The sequence below is a fragment of the Rutidosis leptorrhynchoides genome, chromosome 10, assembly GCF_046630445.1.
Source record: "Rutidosis leptorrhynchoides isolate AG116_Rl617_1_P2 chromosome 10, CSIRO_AGI_Rlap_v1, whole genome shotgun sequence".
In the NCBI taxonomy this organism is placed as follows: domain Eukaryota; kingdom Viridiplantae; phylum Streptophyta; class Magnoliopsida; order Asterales; family Asteraceae; genus Rutidosis; species Rutidosis leptorrhynchoides.
Window position 1 is genome coordinate 317,373,864 of NC_092342.1, and position 19,954 is coordinate 317,393,817.

At 33.7% G+C, this 19,954-nt stretch overlaps 2 protein-coding genes across 3 annotated transcripts; one reads left to right on the plus strand and one right to left on the minus strand.

The window, feature by feature from the left end:
- LOC139871660 (uncharacterized protein At2g39910) lies at positions 1 to 3,694 on the plus strand. Of its 2 annotated transcripts, XM_071859380.1 has the most exons (9): positions 1 to 192; positions 281 to 743; positions 832 to 918; positions 1,982 to 2,172; positions 2,329 to 2,381; positions 2,454 to 2,524; positions 2,884 to 2,948; positions 3,175 to 3,276; positions 3,362 to 3,694. In XM_071859380.1, the coding sequence occupies exons 1-9, from the start codon at positions 152 to 154 to the stop codon at positions 3,504 to 3,506; spliced, it is 1,218 nt and encodes a 405-aa protein (XP_071715481.1). In that variant the 5' UTR covers positions 1 to 151; the 3' UTR covers positions 3,507 to 3,694. The 2 variants fall into 2 exon arrangements, with proteins under 2 accessions (XP_071715481.1, XP_071715480.1); XM_071859379.1 differs by having other exon boundaries at positions 2,329 to 2,524.
- Positions 3,695 to 4,458: 764 nt separating this feature from the next.
- On the minus strand, positions 4,459 to 5,688 carry LOC139871661 (pyridoxal 5'-phosphate synthase-like subunit PDX1.2). Its single transcript, XM_071859381.1, has one exon. It carries the CDS (start codon positions 5,632 to 5,634, stop codon positions 4,687 to 4,689), a length of 948 nt encoding a protein of 315 aa, XP_071715482.1. The 5' UTR covers positions 5,635 to 5,688; the 3' UTR covers positions 4,459 to 4,686.
- Positions 5,689 to 19,954: the final 14,266 nt, after the last annotated feature.

A 19,954-nucleotide genomic window follows, 5' to 3' on the forward strand; every position in this document is an offset into this window, starting at 1 on the left:
ACAAATTCTTCCATAATCTCCACCGTTCGCCGCCACATCTAACCGTCGTTCGCCGTTCTCAGCAAAATCATTCTCTTTCACGTCACAGGTTCACAGTTTAGACTGAGAAAAATATTACATTTAGTCACATTTATATAAACCTACTTGTGAAATGGCGACTTCAACCTTCGATCTCCATAACAGAATCATCCTGTAAGTAATTCATCTCTCTCATACTTACATATATACACACACTGTATGTATAGGTCTCTTACACAACCATATTCCTGTTGAAACGCAGGTTATCGCAACCAATTCGTGAAATTCTGTTAAAAACCTCATACAAACCACCTGATTCAACAAACGTTTCAATCAAATCACTACTCGAAACCCTACTACCTCCAATAAACATCAACGAACAATTCAATTCACAAACCGTATTAACAAATTTCACTTTATTATGTGCTGCTTTGTGTGCTTCCCAAACCTCAACGTACGATCAGCTCTCGTGGATCCCGGTTTCGCTTTCGAATGCTGCGGATTCTGCTTTTCGAGAGCTTCGTGAATCGTTTTTCAATGAGGAGCGTAAGGATTTGGTGGTGGAAATGTTACCTAGGGTTTTGCCTTTGCTTAAATCGAGTATGAAGGAGAGTTCGATTGATAAGGAGGATGCTGATGGTGATGAGGTATCTGCTGCTTCGGCTCGGGTTCCAGTTGCGTATGCTATTGTGGCTGCTTATCAGCTTAAATGGTTTGTCACGCAGGTATTGTATCATGTGAACTTGTTTAAATTGAAATTAGAAAACTAGGTTTTAGAATTTTGAAAAGAATTGTGATTTTTGTATGTTTTAGGTTGATTTATCGCAATTGGCAAAACTATGTTCGTTGATAATTCCATGTGCGCTTACAGCACTTGATCATTGGTCGCCAGAAGTAAAAGTATGCATCCTATGTCATTGACACTTATTGTAATATTTTGTTGCTTTGTATGTTAATGTTATTTGTTGATATTGAATGATACGGAGTATATAGGTTCATGTGCTATTGACCATTTATGGTTTCTAGTATCGTGTAATTTTTGCATGAACTTTGGTTAATTTTGGTTGTGTTGAATACCTTGGGGTTAGTGGTTGCCTCTTAACAAGGAGATTTCTTGTATTGTCTCATAGGGGTTTACTAGTATATATTTACTAGCCTTTAGCCCCGTGTATACATATGGGTTTGCAGTGGCGAGCGTAGGCCCGTGGGTCACGGGACAGTTTGAATTTTTTTTTATAGAAAATATCCTTCAATTTTCTATAGGACCCCACAACATTTAACTATAGGACCCTATATATTTTTCGAATTTGTATTTTTTTGAAGGTAAACAACCACTAAAATAGTGGAGTTTCCAAATATAATTACACCTTGAAAAAAAATTATGGACCCCATTGAGTTCTGATCCTGAAATCGCCACTGTGGGTTTGTTTGTAATGTTAACATGATGACATGTGTATAAGATTATATTAAATAATTGTTATATCTTAGGTAGCTAGCAAGATTTAAGAATAATAGATGTGTTGATGAAGATTGTTAAAAATACTTGTAGATATCAGGTTATTCATATAATACTTGTAGTTTGAAGGATGTATGGAAATTTGATGGTTTGTGTTATTTGTAAGAAATAACTTTGATGTTAATAAGATAATACTAAATAATATGAAATAAAGAGACAAATTATTATATTAAGTATGATATAATACGGATTAGGTTAAGAGATAAGACTTATCATGATCATAAGTATGATATTGTAGGATAAATATGTTTACAAAATATACTGATAAACATATAAATGTATAGTATTTAATTAGAATATCTTGCTTATTTGAATTTTAATTTTGAAATTGAACTCTTAAAACCCGATTATTATATATTTGGGGTTGAAATTTGAATAACATATGCTCATATGGAAGTAAAGTTCATGTGTTTAATGTTGTTGCAATTTCGACTTTGTTTCTGTCAGGGGCAGGGAATGATTACCTTCATACATCTTGCAAAGCGTGTGAGTCCTGATGACTTTAGTTTCTATGGAGATGTGATCCTGGATGCATGTTGCCAAAATATCGCTTCAAGTGATGAAATCTGGGAGTTAGTGGTCGAAATGTCTGTTCTTCTTGTTACTTCTATCCAACAAAATAATCCTCGTAGCTCATGGTATACTTCATCTTTTTAGCCAATTGACTCGTGGTTTATTCAAATCCCCTAACCAAAACAAAATAGTAATGAATTGAGAAAAGTTAAAGAAATATAAAACGAACAACAATGATAATATGTTGTAATTTACTGTCTTTGTGAATGGCATTTTTCTAGGTATGAGAAGATGCTAAATGAGATGTTAAGTCACTTATTGCGACAACCAAGATGTAAGGAACGACGTATTGCATGGCTTAAACACATTGAGCCGTTTTTAAGTTGCATGGGTCTTGTATTGTTAGGTCATTTCAGGCGCATTTTTCCGCTTTTCTTCAAATGGATGCATGTTGATGATGATGAAACTATTCTACTGGTAAGAATGAATTACAGAATTCTCTCAAGTTGTTTGAATTTTCCAAAATAAAATATACCAATTTTATCTGTAGAACTAAACGATATACAGTTTTTAACACATGGAAGATGACACTTCATAATTATAGCTGACCACTAATTTTGGGTTGCATTAGTATATACTGTAGATATGATTTTTTTTTATTGCATATCCTTACATGTTACAAATTAAATATAAATGTTTTGTCTACATTGTGTTTGTTTTTGTTGCGTTAACCTACTGTATAGTATATTCTGACTCTGGGTTGCTTAAAACTTAAGGGATTATTGGAGCCTTATTCTTTTTACAGGAAAGATCCTAAATTACGTTCTCCATCGCAGGTTCTCAACACCATCAAAACGGTTATAAAGTTCACATGGATAAGATATTCACCATATTACGACAAGTAATATTTTTTCTTTGCTCAATCATCTGTAGCTTGATATGTTCCGTATAAGTTGATACCTCAAGAATGCATTATTTTTCACACCGTGATATAATGAATAATGTAATAAATGTTTTTGCCGAATCATCCTCCGTATGATATAATTCATGTTTTATCCATGTTTTTTCTCACACCATGTTTGTTCCTCTGGTCATAATAAATAATATGTTTTTTGAAAACTACTCAGATTGGTAGATGAGTTGGTGATTCTATACAAGGATGCATCACTTAAAGTTGAAAGAGAGAATATACGAGCTCACATACTTGAGATACTCACCCTGCTTCAACAGTAATATTCAAAGCTATATTTCTACTTATACATTTATAATGTAATTAATACCCACTGACACCATATTTTTTCAATCAATTTTCAGATGCAAAGGCAAGCAGTTTGAAGCAGCTTGGATAAAGCACATAGACGATCCAAACTTATCAGCACTTCATCCATTCTTGTCTCTGAAAACTGCTACAGAATTCTTGCCCAATTTTAACTCGATAACAGCTGAAATGCACATATGAATATGCTTGCATGCAATTCTTAAGATCCCGGTCTGAACAAGAACTGATAGTTCATTTGAAAGATATCTTGTAAATTTTTGTTGATGATGATATTTACTTGATTTTAGCTGCCCCTATCTAATTGTTAAGCTGCGTAAAACTGTTATCGAAAACTTGAGAAGGATGTCGACGTCTATAATTTCAATACAATCAGGTGTCGCCTTTTGTTGTTTGATTTCTCATTTTGCAAAAACTTTACTCTTTCTTTAACAGGGCACGCAAGAAATAGTAATTCACAGGTCTTTTCTGTATGATCTCTTGAAGGTGGTACATATCTAAGTTTGATGTGTTATACTGAAAATTTTGTTTGTCAAATAGAAAATGATAAAGCACAAACTTATTAAGTTATTAATTACCAAATTTACACTCACCTTATCATAAGCTCACTTGCTATCCATACCCTAATGACCTAAAGTTACAAGTTCTTGTTGCGAGTGCCTAGCGGTTGTCATGTCAAGTTTTTTTTTTTTTTTTTCCCGGTGAAATAACGAGAACTTATATAAAACGGAAAACGTTTTTGAAAAGAAAATGAATTCAACAAGAAGTACAAAAGAGCACCCCGGTGAGGCACGTACCTAAAAAAACGGCTACCAACGAACTATCTATACCAAGCCTCATGTAACCTAAACCGAAACCAATCCAAAACTAATGTTAGATGATACAATGTCATGTCAAGTTAGTTGCAAATGATTACAAACTTGAATAAACACCCAATTGTCATCAGTGTGGATATATGAATGTATTACAAGGTGGAATTGCTACATCAAATTTGAAGCCATTACGCATAATTTGTGTAGCGTGCTATTTGAAGGACTATATGAACTACAGTATGTCAAGGACCGAAATACTAAACTAGGCTAAATTAACAACCATAAAAGCATCAACAATTAAATGTTAAAAAGTAAAAATAAGGTAACGGAAGTTATTCAAAATTCTATTATCATCAATGAGCATTGAAGAACAAAGCATATCAATTCAACATCTCAATCTAGAGACTTTATTCATCATCATCATCTCCAATCTCCAATTATACAAAAAAAACTATATCGAAGTACAAGTGAACATAAAAAGATCATCAGTTTCATACAACTACATCACAGTTCCAGACCCAACCAAAATTATATAAATTTCGATATCAAATTCAATAACTACCTCCATTGTTCTCATCAACATTCAGCCCAGCCATTACATCATTCAACCCCACACTACTGCTTGCAGCTAAATCATTCAACCCCGAACTCACCTTCGCTAAAATACGCGCATCATTATAGTTTCTAACCGCCTGCACAATCGCCCTAACACTTTTATACGGATCGTAACAATCGAAAACATCCGAATCCACAAAAACACCATCACAACCCAATTGCATCATCAATGCAGCATCTGCAGGTGTAACAATACCACCAGAAGCAAAATGCACAACAGGAAGCCTTCCCATTTGTTTAGTCTGTGCTAAAATATCATACGGCGCACCGATTTCTTTCGCAAACGTAAACACCTCATCATCATCCATATTACTCAAAACCCTAATTTTCCCCATTACAGATCTAACATTCCGTACAGTTTCAACAATATCGCCTGTTTTTAACCGATCGCCTTGTGTTCGAATCATCGCAGCACCTTCTCTCACTCTCCTCAACCCTTCCCCTAAATTCGTACAACCGCAAACAAACGGAACCCTAAAATTATGCTTATTAATGAAATTCGCATCATCCGCAAGAGCTATCGTTTCATTTTCATCAATGTAATCAACTTCAACCGCTTCAAGTATCTGAGCTTCAACGAAATGACCGACACGCGCCTTCGCCATCACCGGAACTCCAACGGCGCGTTGGATTTGTTTAATTACAGCCGGATCTAGCATCCGTGAAATTCCTGATCCGGAACTTATCGAATCCGATACAATAACGCAACAAGCTCCGGCGGATTCAGCGATCTTAGCTTGGTCAATGGATGTGACCTCAACAATTGCTCCGCCGCGAAGCATTTGAGCTAAACCGACTTTAACTGAGAAGGCGTTTTTGTTGTTCTTGTTTGGATCGGATATAGCGTTGTTGTTGTATAGAGTAACTGCACAATCGTCGGCCATATTGCATACAAGGTGTTTGATGAAATGTGCAAGAGAAGAATAATTTGATTTTGAGATTAGGAAATGGACAGTATGTAAGTATGTATGTATATATGTATATGTATATGTATATGTATATATAATTGGAAAGATAGAGATAGAGATGGAGATGGATAGATCGAGAAGTTTCTTTAAAGTTCGTCGGTGGCTTCTTACACGGGAAAAAGTATATTTTATTTCTACAGTAAAATCTTTTACCTGATAACTATTGGCCGATTTCACGACACTCGTGTATGACCGAGTAATTCTGACCGGAAAATGATGACAGTAATTTTTAACTGGAATTTTATATTTTATTTTTATATTATCCTTAAAAGTTAAATTTAGAAATAAAGTGGCATTATAATAAAATAAAATAAAAAATTCGACCGCGCGTTGCTGCTGTTAACGCGCGACCAAATTTGAATATACGTTGTTTGGTAACTAATATATCTAATAGATTGGGTTGTGTGTTGTACGTGTATGTATATGTATGGAATATAGCCCGAAATATTTGGTTTTTTTTAACAATGTCTGTTTCGCGTATAGTTAGTCCCGTTGGGTTCGTTAGATTTTTTCGAGTTGAACGGTGGTCTCGAAAAATTTTAACTCGCACTGAGCGAGAAGATAGGGCCCGGTAAAAATTCTCGTGGAATTAGTTTATTTTATTTTAATAAAATTATGTATGTACACTTTCTACCCCTCGAAAAGTGTAAACTTGAGGGGTCGTTGTGTAAATTGGGCAAAATTTAAGGGACCGATTGCAGTGTGAACGCGAAATCAAAACGACATTCGAAAACAACTAAAACTACAAATTTTGGGGTGCATTTTAGTATATAGGAGGGGGGAGTAATAATAATACGGTATACTTGGGTAGTTTTTGATAAAAATGAATAATGTAGTGTTATACGTCCAGAATTTGAATGTTTAAATTTTTTTGAATACACTTGATTCTTATTGAATATAAGTTGTTGATAGTTATTTTGAATAAACGATATCAATCAGGTAAAAGTACTTTATTATTGTGTTAGATGTATAAATTCTCATTATACCTTTTTGATAAGTATTCTGTATGTGAGAAATGTTACAAAAATTTAGGTGTTTAATGATAAAAGGAGTGGTTTAACTCTGAATGGTTCATCATTGATGTTGAATCATTCAGGATCATACGTGTGAAACAAACACGCTGATTGTTGAATGGTTTAAATGTTTAATATTCACCGCTCAACTATTAAAAAAGAGAGAAAATAATACAACCTAAGGTAAGACTTGAGATCAAGGAAATTTTTACACCGGGGACGATTTTGTTTTATTTTAACGTTGAGATTTTTTTGGCAAAATATAGAAATTTTGGGGTAAAATATAGAGTTTTTAGAGCAAAATTTGAAAGTTTTTAGGCAAAATATGAAGGGTTATGTGCAAAAAAAAATTCATCAGAGGCAAAATCGAAAATAAAAAAAATTTGCATCAAAAATTGCAAATCCATGGAAAGCGGACACCCCACCCCGCCCCTTCATAAGTTCACCCCCGCTTGATTTGAGAGTATATTAGTTACCCATGATAAGTTTAGATTAAAGTTGAAAGTTCGAATTTACTACATTAACCTTAATATCATGTTTGTAATTTTTCTTCATTCTTTGGCTTAGATTTGAAAAATTGAATTATTTATTATGGTGTAATTTTCTCTTTTCTTTTAGAGGCTACTTGAAGTAACTTATGAAAATAAAAAATATAATTTCCGAAACATAATATTATAATCCCTTTGATACAATATTTTACATATTTTGTTCTTTTTAGCGATTCACAACAATAAGATTCCTGTTATAATTCAGTAGGCTTATAACTACCTTTAGTGGTTTATCAACTTAGTGTTATAATTCAGTAGGTTTATAACTACCTTTAGTGGTTTATAAACTTATACTAAGCTTATTATATTGTAAGAATGAAAGAAAGAAAGAAAGATGCAAAAGAAAGAAAGGAGTGATATATTGAGAAATGTGTGCATCATTTACATTCAATTCATGCATATATATAGTACTTAAACATTGGACTTTTGTGGTATATGATTGAAGTTAGTAGCCACCATTTGTTGACTTTTAGTATCATAACATGAAATTGGCAACCACTTTCATAACACTCCTCCTTGGATGACAATTTTTGTTTCATTAAGATTAACTACAAGCAACTGCATCATTAAAAACCTTGCTAAAGAAAACTCAGTGGGAAAAAACTTTAGCTAAGGGAAAAAGAGTGCAGTATAGAGTTATCTCCCCCTCAAGTAGACATTGCTGAGCTATTACATCTTTTGAACATGTCTCATGCCAATATTGTGAACATGCGTTCTGAAAATAGCAGTTGGAAGTGCTTTCGTGAAAAGATCAGCAGAGTTTTTGCTGGATTGCACATATCTCATTTCAATCTGATTGTCCTTAATGAGATTTTGAGTGTATGAGAAGAATCTATGAGGTATGTGTTTTTTTCGGTCACTTTTGATGTACCCTTCTTTCATCCGTGCTATACAAGCTGCATTATCTTCATAGATAGTTGTTGGATTTTTATCGCGTTCTAGTCCACAAGAATCAGTAATGAGTTGTGTCATTGATCTCAACCAAAAACATTCCCGAGTAGCTTCATGTAATGTAATCACTTCGGCATGATTTGATGATGTTGTAACAAGTGTTTGTTTTTGAGAACGCCATGATATTGCAGTACCTCCATTTAGGAATACATATCCAGTTTAAGATTTAGCTTTATGTGGATCAGATAAATAACCTGCATCTGCATAACCAACCAAATCTTGTTTTGATTCGTTAGAATAAAATAATCCTAAATCAGTAGTTCCTCGAAGGTATCGAAATATGTGTTTGATCCCATTCCAGTGTCTTTTGGTAGGAGCAGAGCTGAACCTTGCCAACAAATTAACTGCAAAAGAAATATCAGGTCTTGTACAATTTGTAAGATACATAAGAGCTCCAATTGCACTAAGATATGGTACTTCTGGTCCAAGAATATCTTCATGATCTTCACATGGACGGAATGGATCAGCTTCAACATTGAGTGATCTAACAACCATAGGAGTACTTAATGGTTTTGCGTTGTCCATATTGAAACGTTTCAAAATCTTTTCAGTATATGTTGTTTGATGTACATGTAAACCATTAGGCATATGCTCAATTTGTAAACCAAGGCAATACTTGGTTTTTCCGAGATCTTTCATTTCAAATTCTTTCTTTAGAAGTTGAATGGCTTCATGGATCTCTTTATTTGTACCTATGATGTTAAGATCATCAACATAAACAGATATGATCACATATCCGGATGTTGTTTTCGTAATGAAAACACATGGGCAAATAAGATTATTGGTATACCCTTTGCTTATCAAGTAATCACTTAATCGTTTATACCACATGCGATCCGATTGTTTCAACCCATATAAAGACCTTTGTAACTTTATTGAGTACATTTCTTTGAGTTTTGCATTGGTTGCTTTTGATACCTTAAATTCTTCAGGTATCTTCATATATATATCACTATCAAGTGATCCATATAGATAAGCAGTCAAAACATCCATGAGATGCATTTCTAAATTTTTAGAAACCGCCAGGCTGATTAAGTATCTAAAAGTAATTGCATCCATAACAGGAGAATAAGTTTCCTCATAATCAATTCCTGTTCTTTGAGAAAAACCTTGAGCTACAAGTCTAACTTTATACCTTGTTACTTTATTTTTCTCATTTCTTTTTAGCACAAAAACCCATCTATATCCCACAGGTTTCACATCTTTAGGTGTGAGAATGATAGATCCGAAAATTTTTCTTTTATTGAGCGATTCAAATTCAGCTCGTATTGCTCCTTTCCAATGATCCCAATCATGTCTATTTTGACATTCCATGACAAATTTTGGTTCTGGATCTTCATCATTATTCATGATATGCAACATTATATGAAAATATCTCATCAAGATTTTTTATTTCTTTTCGGTTCCATAATATTTTTGAATGTGCATAATTGATTGAAAATTCCGTATTGACATCATCAATCTCCTCTGCAGAAGGAGTATTGATTTGTGATTCTTCTTGAACACTTTCTTTTACCTCATTTGAAGCGACCCGTCCTAATCCATCTGGACGAATACATTACATTTGATTACATAGCGAGGTACTTGACCTCTATATGATACATTTTACAAACATTGCATTCGATTTTAAAAGACAAACTTTCATTACATCGACAGTTGACGGCATGCATACCATTTTATAATATATCCAACTATAATTGACTTAGTAATAATCTTGATGAACTCGACGACTCGAATGCAACGTCTTTTGAAATATGTCATGAATGACTCCAAGTAATATCTCTAATATGAGCAAACGCACAGCGGAAGGTTTCTTTCATACCTGAGAATAAACATGCTTTTTAGTGTCAACCAAAAGGTTGGTGAGTTCATTAGTTTATCATAAATAATCATTTCAGATAGTATAATAGACCACAAGATACTTGTAACATACCGCGTTTTTTCGTTAAATTTATTTTCTAACACTATCTTTTTTTTTAAATAATATCTTTCGTTATTTATATTCGTAGATTCCGTTGACAAACGTTCATAATATTCTCGTTATTTAATTATAACATCACTCGTTTACTTGAGCGTTTTTAAAATATTCGTTTAGTTAATTCCCGCACCCGCTTTGAAACTTGAGGTACCGAGGTTGCCAAGTGGACAAACTAGTTGACTAGGTCAACTAGTCAACCCACCTCATCCACCCATTCACTTCCACTCACCTCCTCATCTCCTTCTCTCCTTTCTCATCTTCCATTTTTGAACTTAAACACCCAACTCACAAAAATCATCATCTAAATCCGGATCAAGAGGCAAACATCAAAACAAATTACATTTTCGTGATCCTCTCTTCATCCTCTACATTTTGGTACCAATTTCATCTCATTTGGGTAACATTTGTAAAACTCTAGATTTCTCTAAATTCGTGTTTTTGACTTGAAATGGTGTTAGTTAGTGTCTATGGCTCGTGTATAACATGAATATATGTTTTGTTTGCTCGATTCATTATTTTGAGTAACTAGTTTGAACATTTGAAATGGGTGTGCTAAATCTTTGATTTTGGATGAGTTAATGTTGTTAAATTGTTAAAGTTCATGTTTTAATTGTATTACTAGTATCACTAGCTTCGTTTTGATGCGTAGGTTGATTAAGAAAACTTCAAAAACATGAATATTGATTTTTGCGGATTTTGGTTAGGGTTTGATAGACTTAAAACGAGCTTTTGATGTTTCGAATGCCATGAAATGTTATTAGTAAGTGTTTAGTTGTAATGTATGTTTCATTACCTTCAAAACGGCTTATCATATGTGTGAATTGGATTCCCGAAACTTAAAATGCATTTGATGAACTTGAAACTTTGAAAATAAACCTTTATTGATCACTTGACGAGATTTCGGTTATTGTAATTGATGTTTTCCTTGATGAAAAGTGTTTAGTTGTGTTCCTCGTTAAATTACCTTTCCAATGATATAAGATACGTGTTCTAAGTGTTTATGGTTTGTGAATTGTGCTAAATTGAAGAGTTAACTTTGACTTGAACAATTGAAACTGACCAGGCACCAGACCACGTTAAATGTCGCGGCACGGCCCTCCTTGGTCGCGGCGCGGCATTTGCCGTGTTTGGGTTCTGACCTACATGGTCAAAATTCGAAAAATGTTTGCTATGCTACGCACCTCCGATTCACATGTAACTTGTTCTAACATGCTTATATATGAATATAAACCTCAGGAAAATAGTTCGGGACCCGACCCGAACGTGTTGACTTTTTCGTTGACTTTGACTTGACCGAGTTTGACTTTTAGTTAAACTTAACCAAACGTTTATGCAATCGTTCTAATCTTCTTTTATACTTGATTCTTGCATGAAACTTGACAACGTGATTCACATGCTATACTATTCGAGTCGTAACGAGCCATAGGACTAATTGAACACATTTCGCCCGACCTTGTGTCGTAACCCGTTAATTGATACAACTTACTTGTTTAGGTCAAGGCTAAACAACTTTCATGCACACGTTTCCTTTGTGAAGTACTTTTATACTCGTGCACTCGAGGTGAGATCATAGTCCCATCTTTCAACAACTTTTATGCTTTAAACTATGGGATGAGAAACATATACGTATCATACTTTTACACTTGAACACAAGTACGAAAACGAACATTCCACGTACGGGTTTGAACAAAAAGCATCAATTCAATTATCATTAGTTACACTTGCAGGGTGTAAACGTGAACTTATATTATGTGATCACATGGGCTTGACGAGCCTCATTCGGACGGTTCGCTACCGTTAGCAGCTGAAATATATTTTCGGGTCTAGTGTATGTTCTAATACTACGCAAAGGGTGCAAAACAGTTAAGTTTGATAATTGGGTGCCCGGGATACAAACAACAACTTTGGAATGCAAATGATTTTGATAATCATCTTATACTAAATCTTGTGGTTCAAATACAACGTTTACTAAAACACCTATGATTTCACCAACGTTTTCGTTGACAGTTTTCTATATGTTTCTCAGGTTCATACTTGGCTATTTGATACATGCTTCCGCGTACACTCATACTTGCTTGGAGTCAAGCATGCATACATACATACGCTAGTGATAGCACCTTTGGATTCAAACATATCGTTTACATACTTACGCTATTTATAGCAACCGTGATTTAAACTAATTATGTCGCAAGTTATCTCATTCATAATTTATACTTTTGCAAACTTAAAATTGTTGTCGAACGGTTTTGTAAACTAAACTTTGCAAGCATGATACGTTTCAAAAGAACGCGACATAATTTTGGTCAAACGAGTCTCATATAGGGACTACGACCACGTAACGGGACCTAAGTTAGCAGCGCCGTCAATGACAATTTTGTCGTGTCGCCACAGATGGTATCAGAGCGTTGGTTGTAGGGATCTAGGATGTGCATTAGTGTGTCTGACAGAGTTGTTAGGACGCATTAGTGAATCTAGACTACAGCCGGATAGTTAGCCATTGCATTCTGACGTACATTTGCTATAGATAGCACTTAATTGACTACTTGTGCATTATACTTGAATCATTCTTAGGCAAACTTCTTAATGGTACCACGTTTTCATCATACGAACTCGTATTCTGCAACTTTCTGGTAACACGCGTAAATTCAGGATTCATGCACGTAAGGATGATGACGACTTCATTAGTCACACTTGTTCGGGAACTCTGTGTCCCAGATTGTTATTCGCCACCGTTTCAACTTACTATCGGTGTCACGCCGGTGTACCTTACTATCTACCACTTCTTGTTACTGCCATCACTACTCTAGGTGAGTATCGTCGTCACTACTTATCACTACGGTTGCGTACTACTCGTTATCATGATTCGTTACTCTTTTTGCGCCTAAAGACATTATTGTTTGACTTGAACCGCATTGACGTGAACAATCATTTATACACTTCCCTCGGGGAACACTTCTTTAGAGTTGCACTAATTCTTGCGATTAAATACGAGTCACGTTGGTGATGTCGCTATGCTTTGTTCATTTTAAAACTTCACGATTACACGAACCTGAATCTATGGAGTGATGTAGGGATGGAGGTATGAGTTAGCGTAATATAACGACACTCGATCAACGTGGTTATATTACGGTAATTCACACCAAAGTTCTAGTGACACGTGATGGTGATTGGACTCGATCAACCTAATCACCACCATGTGCCATGTACATGACTTCATTTTTCTTGTTTGAACATCCTACAACTCCGAGAATACTGATAACAACCATACCCTGGACACATCGTCGATTATTATCGAACCATACTTATGCTTCTGAATGAATGACAAATTCCTTCGACTTCAACCATATGCTATACGTGTATACTATCTCATCTTCGCACAATTTTATCGACGAACTACAAAATGCTTGGTATGCTCACATCGAGGCGGAAACCTCTCTCGCCTTACACTCGCACTTTCGTATAAGGAAATCTTTATTCTAAATTCTCAATGGAGGGAGAGACTCCTCACGTTATACTAGTATTCGCCTCGAGGGTGAATAGTCCTAACGAACGTTTTTAGAAACCGATAAATCTTCCGCGGCAAAAAATTCTTGAGAAACAGAAACTTGTTCCAACAAACGTTTTCAAGTCCTAATAAACTTTTTCAAATATACCTTAAGGAAATGTACCTCGTTTCGGATCGAGATTCTCATTTCACTTCTAGATTTCGAAGTGCCTTACAAAAAGCCTCGGGACCACGTTTAAACATGAGTACCGCGTATCATCCACAAACCGACGGACCAAGCAAACACATGATTCAAACCTTGGAAACCATAATACGAGTTTGCATTATCATCTTCAAATTTACTTGAGAAAAGTTTTTGCCTTTAACCAAATTCTCTTACAATGATGGTTATCATTCAAGTCTTAACGTCACACCTTTTGAAATCTTATATGACCGGAAATGTCATTCTCCTTTTTTTGAACCAAGTAAATGATAATCAAGTCACCGAACCCGAACTCATTCATGGAGTAACCGTTAAAATCGTTTCAAATCCAAGAAAGGCTCGAGACGGCCCGTAGTCGCCAAAGGAGCTATGCTGATGTTAGACATAAACCTTTCGAATTCCATGTGAGAAACCACAAAATGTTAAAAGTCGCGCCTTGAAAAGGTGTAATCCGTGTCGAAAACGTAGAAAGCTAAATCCGCGATATTTTGATCCTTTTAAAATCTTGGGGCGTTTTGTACCCGTTGCTTACCGTTTCGAACTTCCGACTCAAACAAATTCCGTTCACCCTACACTCTGTGTTTCAAACTTAAAGGCGTGTCTTGTGAAACAAGAACTTGTTATCCTCTTCGACGAACTTACTATCAACGATAAACTTCACTTCCTAGAAGGACCGGTTGAAACTATAAATCGTGAAACCAAACTTTAAACCAACGTAAAATCCCGACTGTCAAAGTTCGTCGAAATGCCCAAGGAAGTACCTTCACATATCCGTAGAATTTGCAACGCAAGGTTTCGAAGAAGAAACAACAACTACTACTTCCAACTAAATTTCGGGACGAAATTTCTTTTAAGGTGTAGGTAATGTAACATCCCGCGTTTTTCCGTTAAATTTATTTTTAACACTATCTTTTTTTTTAAATAATATCTTTTGTTATTTATAATCGTAGATTCCATTGACAAACGTTCATAATATTCTCGTTATTTAATTATAACATCACTCGTTTACTTGAGCGTTTTTAAAATATTCGTTTGGTTAATTCCCGCACCTGCTTTGAAACTTGAGGGACCGAGGTTGCCAAGTGGGCAAACTAGTTAACTAGGTCAACTAGTCAACCCACCTCATCCACCCATTCACTTCCACTCACCTCCTCATCTCCTTCTCTCCTTTCTCATCTTCCATTTTTGAACTTAAACACCCAACTCACAAAAATCATCATCTAAATCCGGATCAAGAGGCAAACATCAAAACAAATTACATTTTCGTGATCCTCTCTTCATCCTCTACATTTTGGTACCAATTTCATCTCATTTGGGTAACATTTCTAAAACTCTAGATTTCTCTAAATTCGTGTTTTTGACTTGAAATGGTGTTAGTTAGTGTCTATGGCTCGTGTATAACATGAATATATGTTTTGTTTATTCGATTCATTGTTTTGAGTAACTAGTTTGAACATTTGAAATGGGTGTGCTAAATCTTTGATTTTGGATGAGTTAATGTTGTTAAATTGTTAAAGTTCATGTTTTAATTGTATTACTAGTATCACTAGCTTCGTTTTGATGCGTAGGTTGATTAAGAAAACTTCAAAAACATGAATATTGATTTTTGCGGATTTTGGTTAGGGTTTGATAGACTTAAAACGAGCTTTTGGTGTTTCGAATGCCATAAAATGTTATTAGTAAGTGTTTAGTTGTAATGTATGTTTCATTACCTTCAAAACGGCATATCATATGTGTGAATTGGATTCCCGAAACTTAAAATGCATTTGATGAACTTGAAACTTTGAAAATAAACCTTTATTGATCACTTGACGAGATTTCGGTTATTGTAATTGATGTTTTGCTTGATGAAAAGTGTTTAGTTGTGTTCCTCGTCAAATTACCTTTCCAATGATATAAGATACGTGTTCTAAGTGTTTACGGTTTGTGAATTGTGCTAAATTGAAGAGTTAACTTTGACTTGAACAATTGAAACTGACCAGGCACCAGACCACGTTAAATGTCACGGCGCGGCCCTCCTTGGTCGCGACGCGGCATTTGCTGTGTTTGGGTTCTGACCTACATGGTCAAAATTCGAAAAATGTTTGCTATGCTACGCACCTCCGATTCACATGTAACTTGTTCTAACATGCTTATATATGAATATAAACCTCAGGAAAATAGTTCGGGACCCGACCCGAACGTGTTGACTTTTTCGTTGACTTTGACTTGACCGAGTTTGACTTTTAGTTAAACTTAACCAAACATTTATGTAATCGTTCTAATCTTCTTTTATACCTGATTCTTGCATGAAACTTGACAACGTGATTCACATACTATACTATTCGAGTCGTAACGAGCCATAGGACTAATTGAACACATTTCGCCCGACCTTGTGTCGTAACCGGTTAATTGATACAACTTACTTGTTTAGGTCAAGGCTAAGCAACTTTCATGCACACGTTTACTTTGTGAAGTACTTTTATACTCGTGCACTCGAGGTGAGATCATAGTCCCATCTTTCAACAACTTTTATGCTTTAAACTATGGGATGAGAAACATATACGTATCATACTTTTACACTTGAACACAAGTACGAAAATGAACATTCCACGTACTGGTTTGAACAAAAAGCCTCAATTCAATTATCATTAGTTACACTTGCAGGGTGTAAACGTGAACTTATATTATGTGATCACATGGGCTTGACGAGCCTCATTCGGATGGTTCGCTACCGTTAGCGGATGAAATATATTTTCACTACGCAAAGGGTGCAAAACAGTTAAGTTTGATAATTGGGTGCCCGAGATACAAACAACAACTTTGGAATGCAAATGATTTTGATAATCATCTTGTACTAAATCTTGTGGTTCAAATACAACGTTTACTAAAACACCTATGATTTGACCAACGTTTTCGTTGATAGTTTTCTATATGTTTCTCAGGTTCATACTTGGCTATTTGATACATGCTTCCGCGTACACTCATACTTGCTTGGAGTCAAGCATGCATACATACATACGCTAGTGATAGCACCTTTGGATTCAAACATATCGTTTACATACTTACGCTATTTATAGCAACCGTGATTTAAACTAATTATGTCGCAAGTTATCTCATTCATAATTTATACTTTTGCAAACTTAAAATTGTTGTCGAACGGTTTTGTAAACTAAACTTTGGAAGCATGATACGTTTCAAAAGAACGCGACATAATTTTGGTCAAACGAGTCTCATATAGGGACTACCACCACGTAACGGGACCTAAGTTAGCGGCGCCGTCAATGACGATTTTGTCGGGTCGCCACAATACTCATATTTCGAAAATAATCTGTGCAGGTCTGCTCATTGCTGGAAAATCATTCATACGATATATAAACACCTGGTAATCGACCTTAACAAGATGCATATAGAATATCCCCCGCATACCGGCATTCCGTACGATCATGCAAAAGCATACAAACAGGCCGCTATTTTAAATATGATGGTTGTGTACACCTCATAAATAGATCATATCTTTTAAAGCTGGTGGTTGTATACCTATTTCGAAGTACTAAAGCAGTTCAAATTCTTTGACTGGGGCTTGTGAGTGCCCATAGATCTATCTTTAGGATTCGCGTCAATTAGGAGCTCGGTTTCCTAATTCTTAGATTACCAGACTATAAAGGGGTGATATCCGGTGTACTCGTAACTCAATCGTAGAAAGTTTTTAAGTATTTGTGTCTATTTCGTCAAACATTTATAAAAGCAGCGCATGTATATTCTCAGTCCCAAAAATATATATATTGCAAAAGCATTTAAAAAGAGAGTAATGAAACTCACACATATAAATATTGTAAAACAGTTAATAAAGCATTTGCATGTATTCTAAGCCCAAAAACGTAAAGAGTAAAAGGGATCAAATGAAACTCACGATACGATATTTTGTAGTAAAAATATGCATACGACGACACTGAACAAGTGCAGGGTTGGCCTCGGATTCACGAACCTATATCATTCATATATATATTAAAACATATAATCGTAATTGAATAAATTTATTTATTATATCTTTAATTTATATATTATGTATGTTTAATTTGTGTATATATTCATAATGGTTAATATTTATACAGTTATTTTAATATATTCATATTTATATACATAATTGTTTAATGTTATATTTAAAAGTCGATAGTTTGTTATTTGTATGTATTTATATAAATAATATTAATAGGTTTGATATATATAGTTATGTGAAATTTTAATATAATTATAGTATATGTAACAAGTACATTTTATGTACAAAAATATTTATCTGTTCAAAAAGTAGTTTTTGATATTAATAATGATAATATTAATAATCATATTACTTAATATTAATACTTATATTGATAATAATATTAGTAATAACAATATTAATAATAATATTTATAATTGTAACTAGGGTTATGATAACAATAATAATAATTGGTAACTAATACTTATATAAGTAATAATAACAGTAATAACTAATATTCATAATACTTACTAATAATAATAATACTAATAATGATAATAATTCTAATACTTAATGTTAATAATAATAATAATAATAATAACAATAATGATAAGTGTAATGATAACAATAATAATAATGATAATCATAATGGTAATAATAATACTTAAATGATAAAATTAATAATAATAAATATATTAATAATACTTATAAAACTAATAATAATAATAATAATGGTTATAATACTTATATTCATGATAATACTAATAATAATACTTAAAATACCAATAATACCAATAATAATAATAATAATAACAACAACAACAACAATAATAATAATAATAATAATAATAATAATAATAATAATAATAATAATAATAATAATAATAATAATAATAATAATAATAAATAGAATAAAAGAGTATACCCTTGTAAAAGCTGCTCAAAAAAAATATATGCCCGAAACAGGGCTCGAACCCGAGACCTCTCGATAACCCGCTCACACCCAGGACCACTCTTCTGTCGACTGTTTTTCTGATTTTAACAACACTTAATTATTTATAACCCGTATAAACTGGTTCTACTTCTTCTCTTCATAATCAATCAATCAAAATGAATCAACAACCTTAAAATTGAGTTACCAGTTTAGATTAGGTTTTAAAATTGACACAGAAACATTTAGAATATGTTTGAATTAATTTACAAACGTAAAAAAAAATTAAACAGCCTCTGCTGCTGTTCATCGCTGTTACAAAAAAATATATAAAATATAAAATGGATTTTGAGTTTGAGTACGTTATAGACCCAGGTTACAACACGAATTTAATTTCAAATCACATCTAGAATCTTTTGAATTCATCAATTGAATCATAATTGCAACAGATATCTCCAATTTGATCCAAGAACACTTGTTTGACTTTTTTTGAATAAACGTTTGACTCGAAAATTAAGGTTCAATATGAAGAATTGGGAGTTGAAATTTTACATGTAGGTTGCTCAAAGGATTACTAACACAACTGCGTTATTACATTTTAGAAATTGTTTAGAAATCGAAGGATTGCTTAAAAGGTTCAAGAACAGAGAAACGAGCTGTATACATGTTTTGTTTTTGTTTTAATTCAATAAATTGAGTTTGATATAATTGGTAATTGATAATGATACTGAAAAGGAATTGAAAAAATGGCTGAATTACATTATAAATTGGTCATTTATATATGGATTTTCAGTCGACATAATTGTACAATTAAGATCAGCAAATAAATAAAAATAAAAAAATAAAAGTAGATTACGAGTTCTAACTAATTTTGGATTGTAATATGAATTCTGGTTCGTGATTTGTACTAGCTAGATATAGAAGGACAATCAAACACAGTATGAAAGCTATATGAAACTGATTCGCACGTTCTTGTTTGGATTTATGGTTTATAAAATAAACTTTAATTTATTAAAGGTATTTATCAATATTAATAATTATATTAATAATAATAATAAATAATAATGATATTAATAATAAAAGAATGATATTAATCCTATTATTAATGTTAGTAATCATAAAATGTATTATTTTCTAATCGATATTAATA

Coding starts and splice junctions, on each gene's coding strand:
- LOC139871660 (XM_071859379.1), top strand. CDS start 152: ATGGCGACTTCAACCTTCGATCTCCATAACAGAATCATCCT. Junction 2,173..2,328: donor AATAATCCTCGTAGCTCATG/GTATACTTCATC, acceptor GCATTTTTCTAG/GTATGAGAAGATGCTAAATG. Junction 2,525..2,883: donor ATGATGAAACTATTCTACTG/GTAAGAATGAAT, acceptor TCTCCATCGCAG/GTTCTCAACACCATCAAAAC.
- LOC139871661 (XM_071859381.1), bottom strand. CDS start 5,634: ATGGCCGACGATTGTGCAGTTACTCTATACAACAACAACGCTATATCC.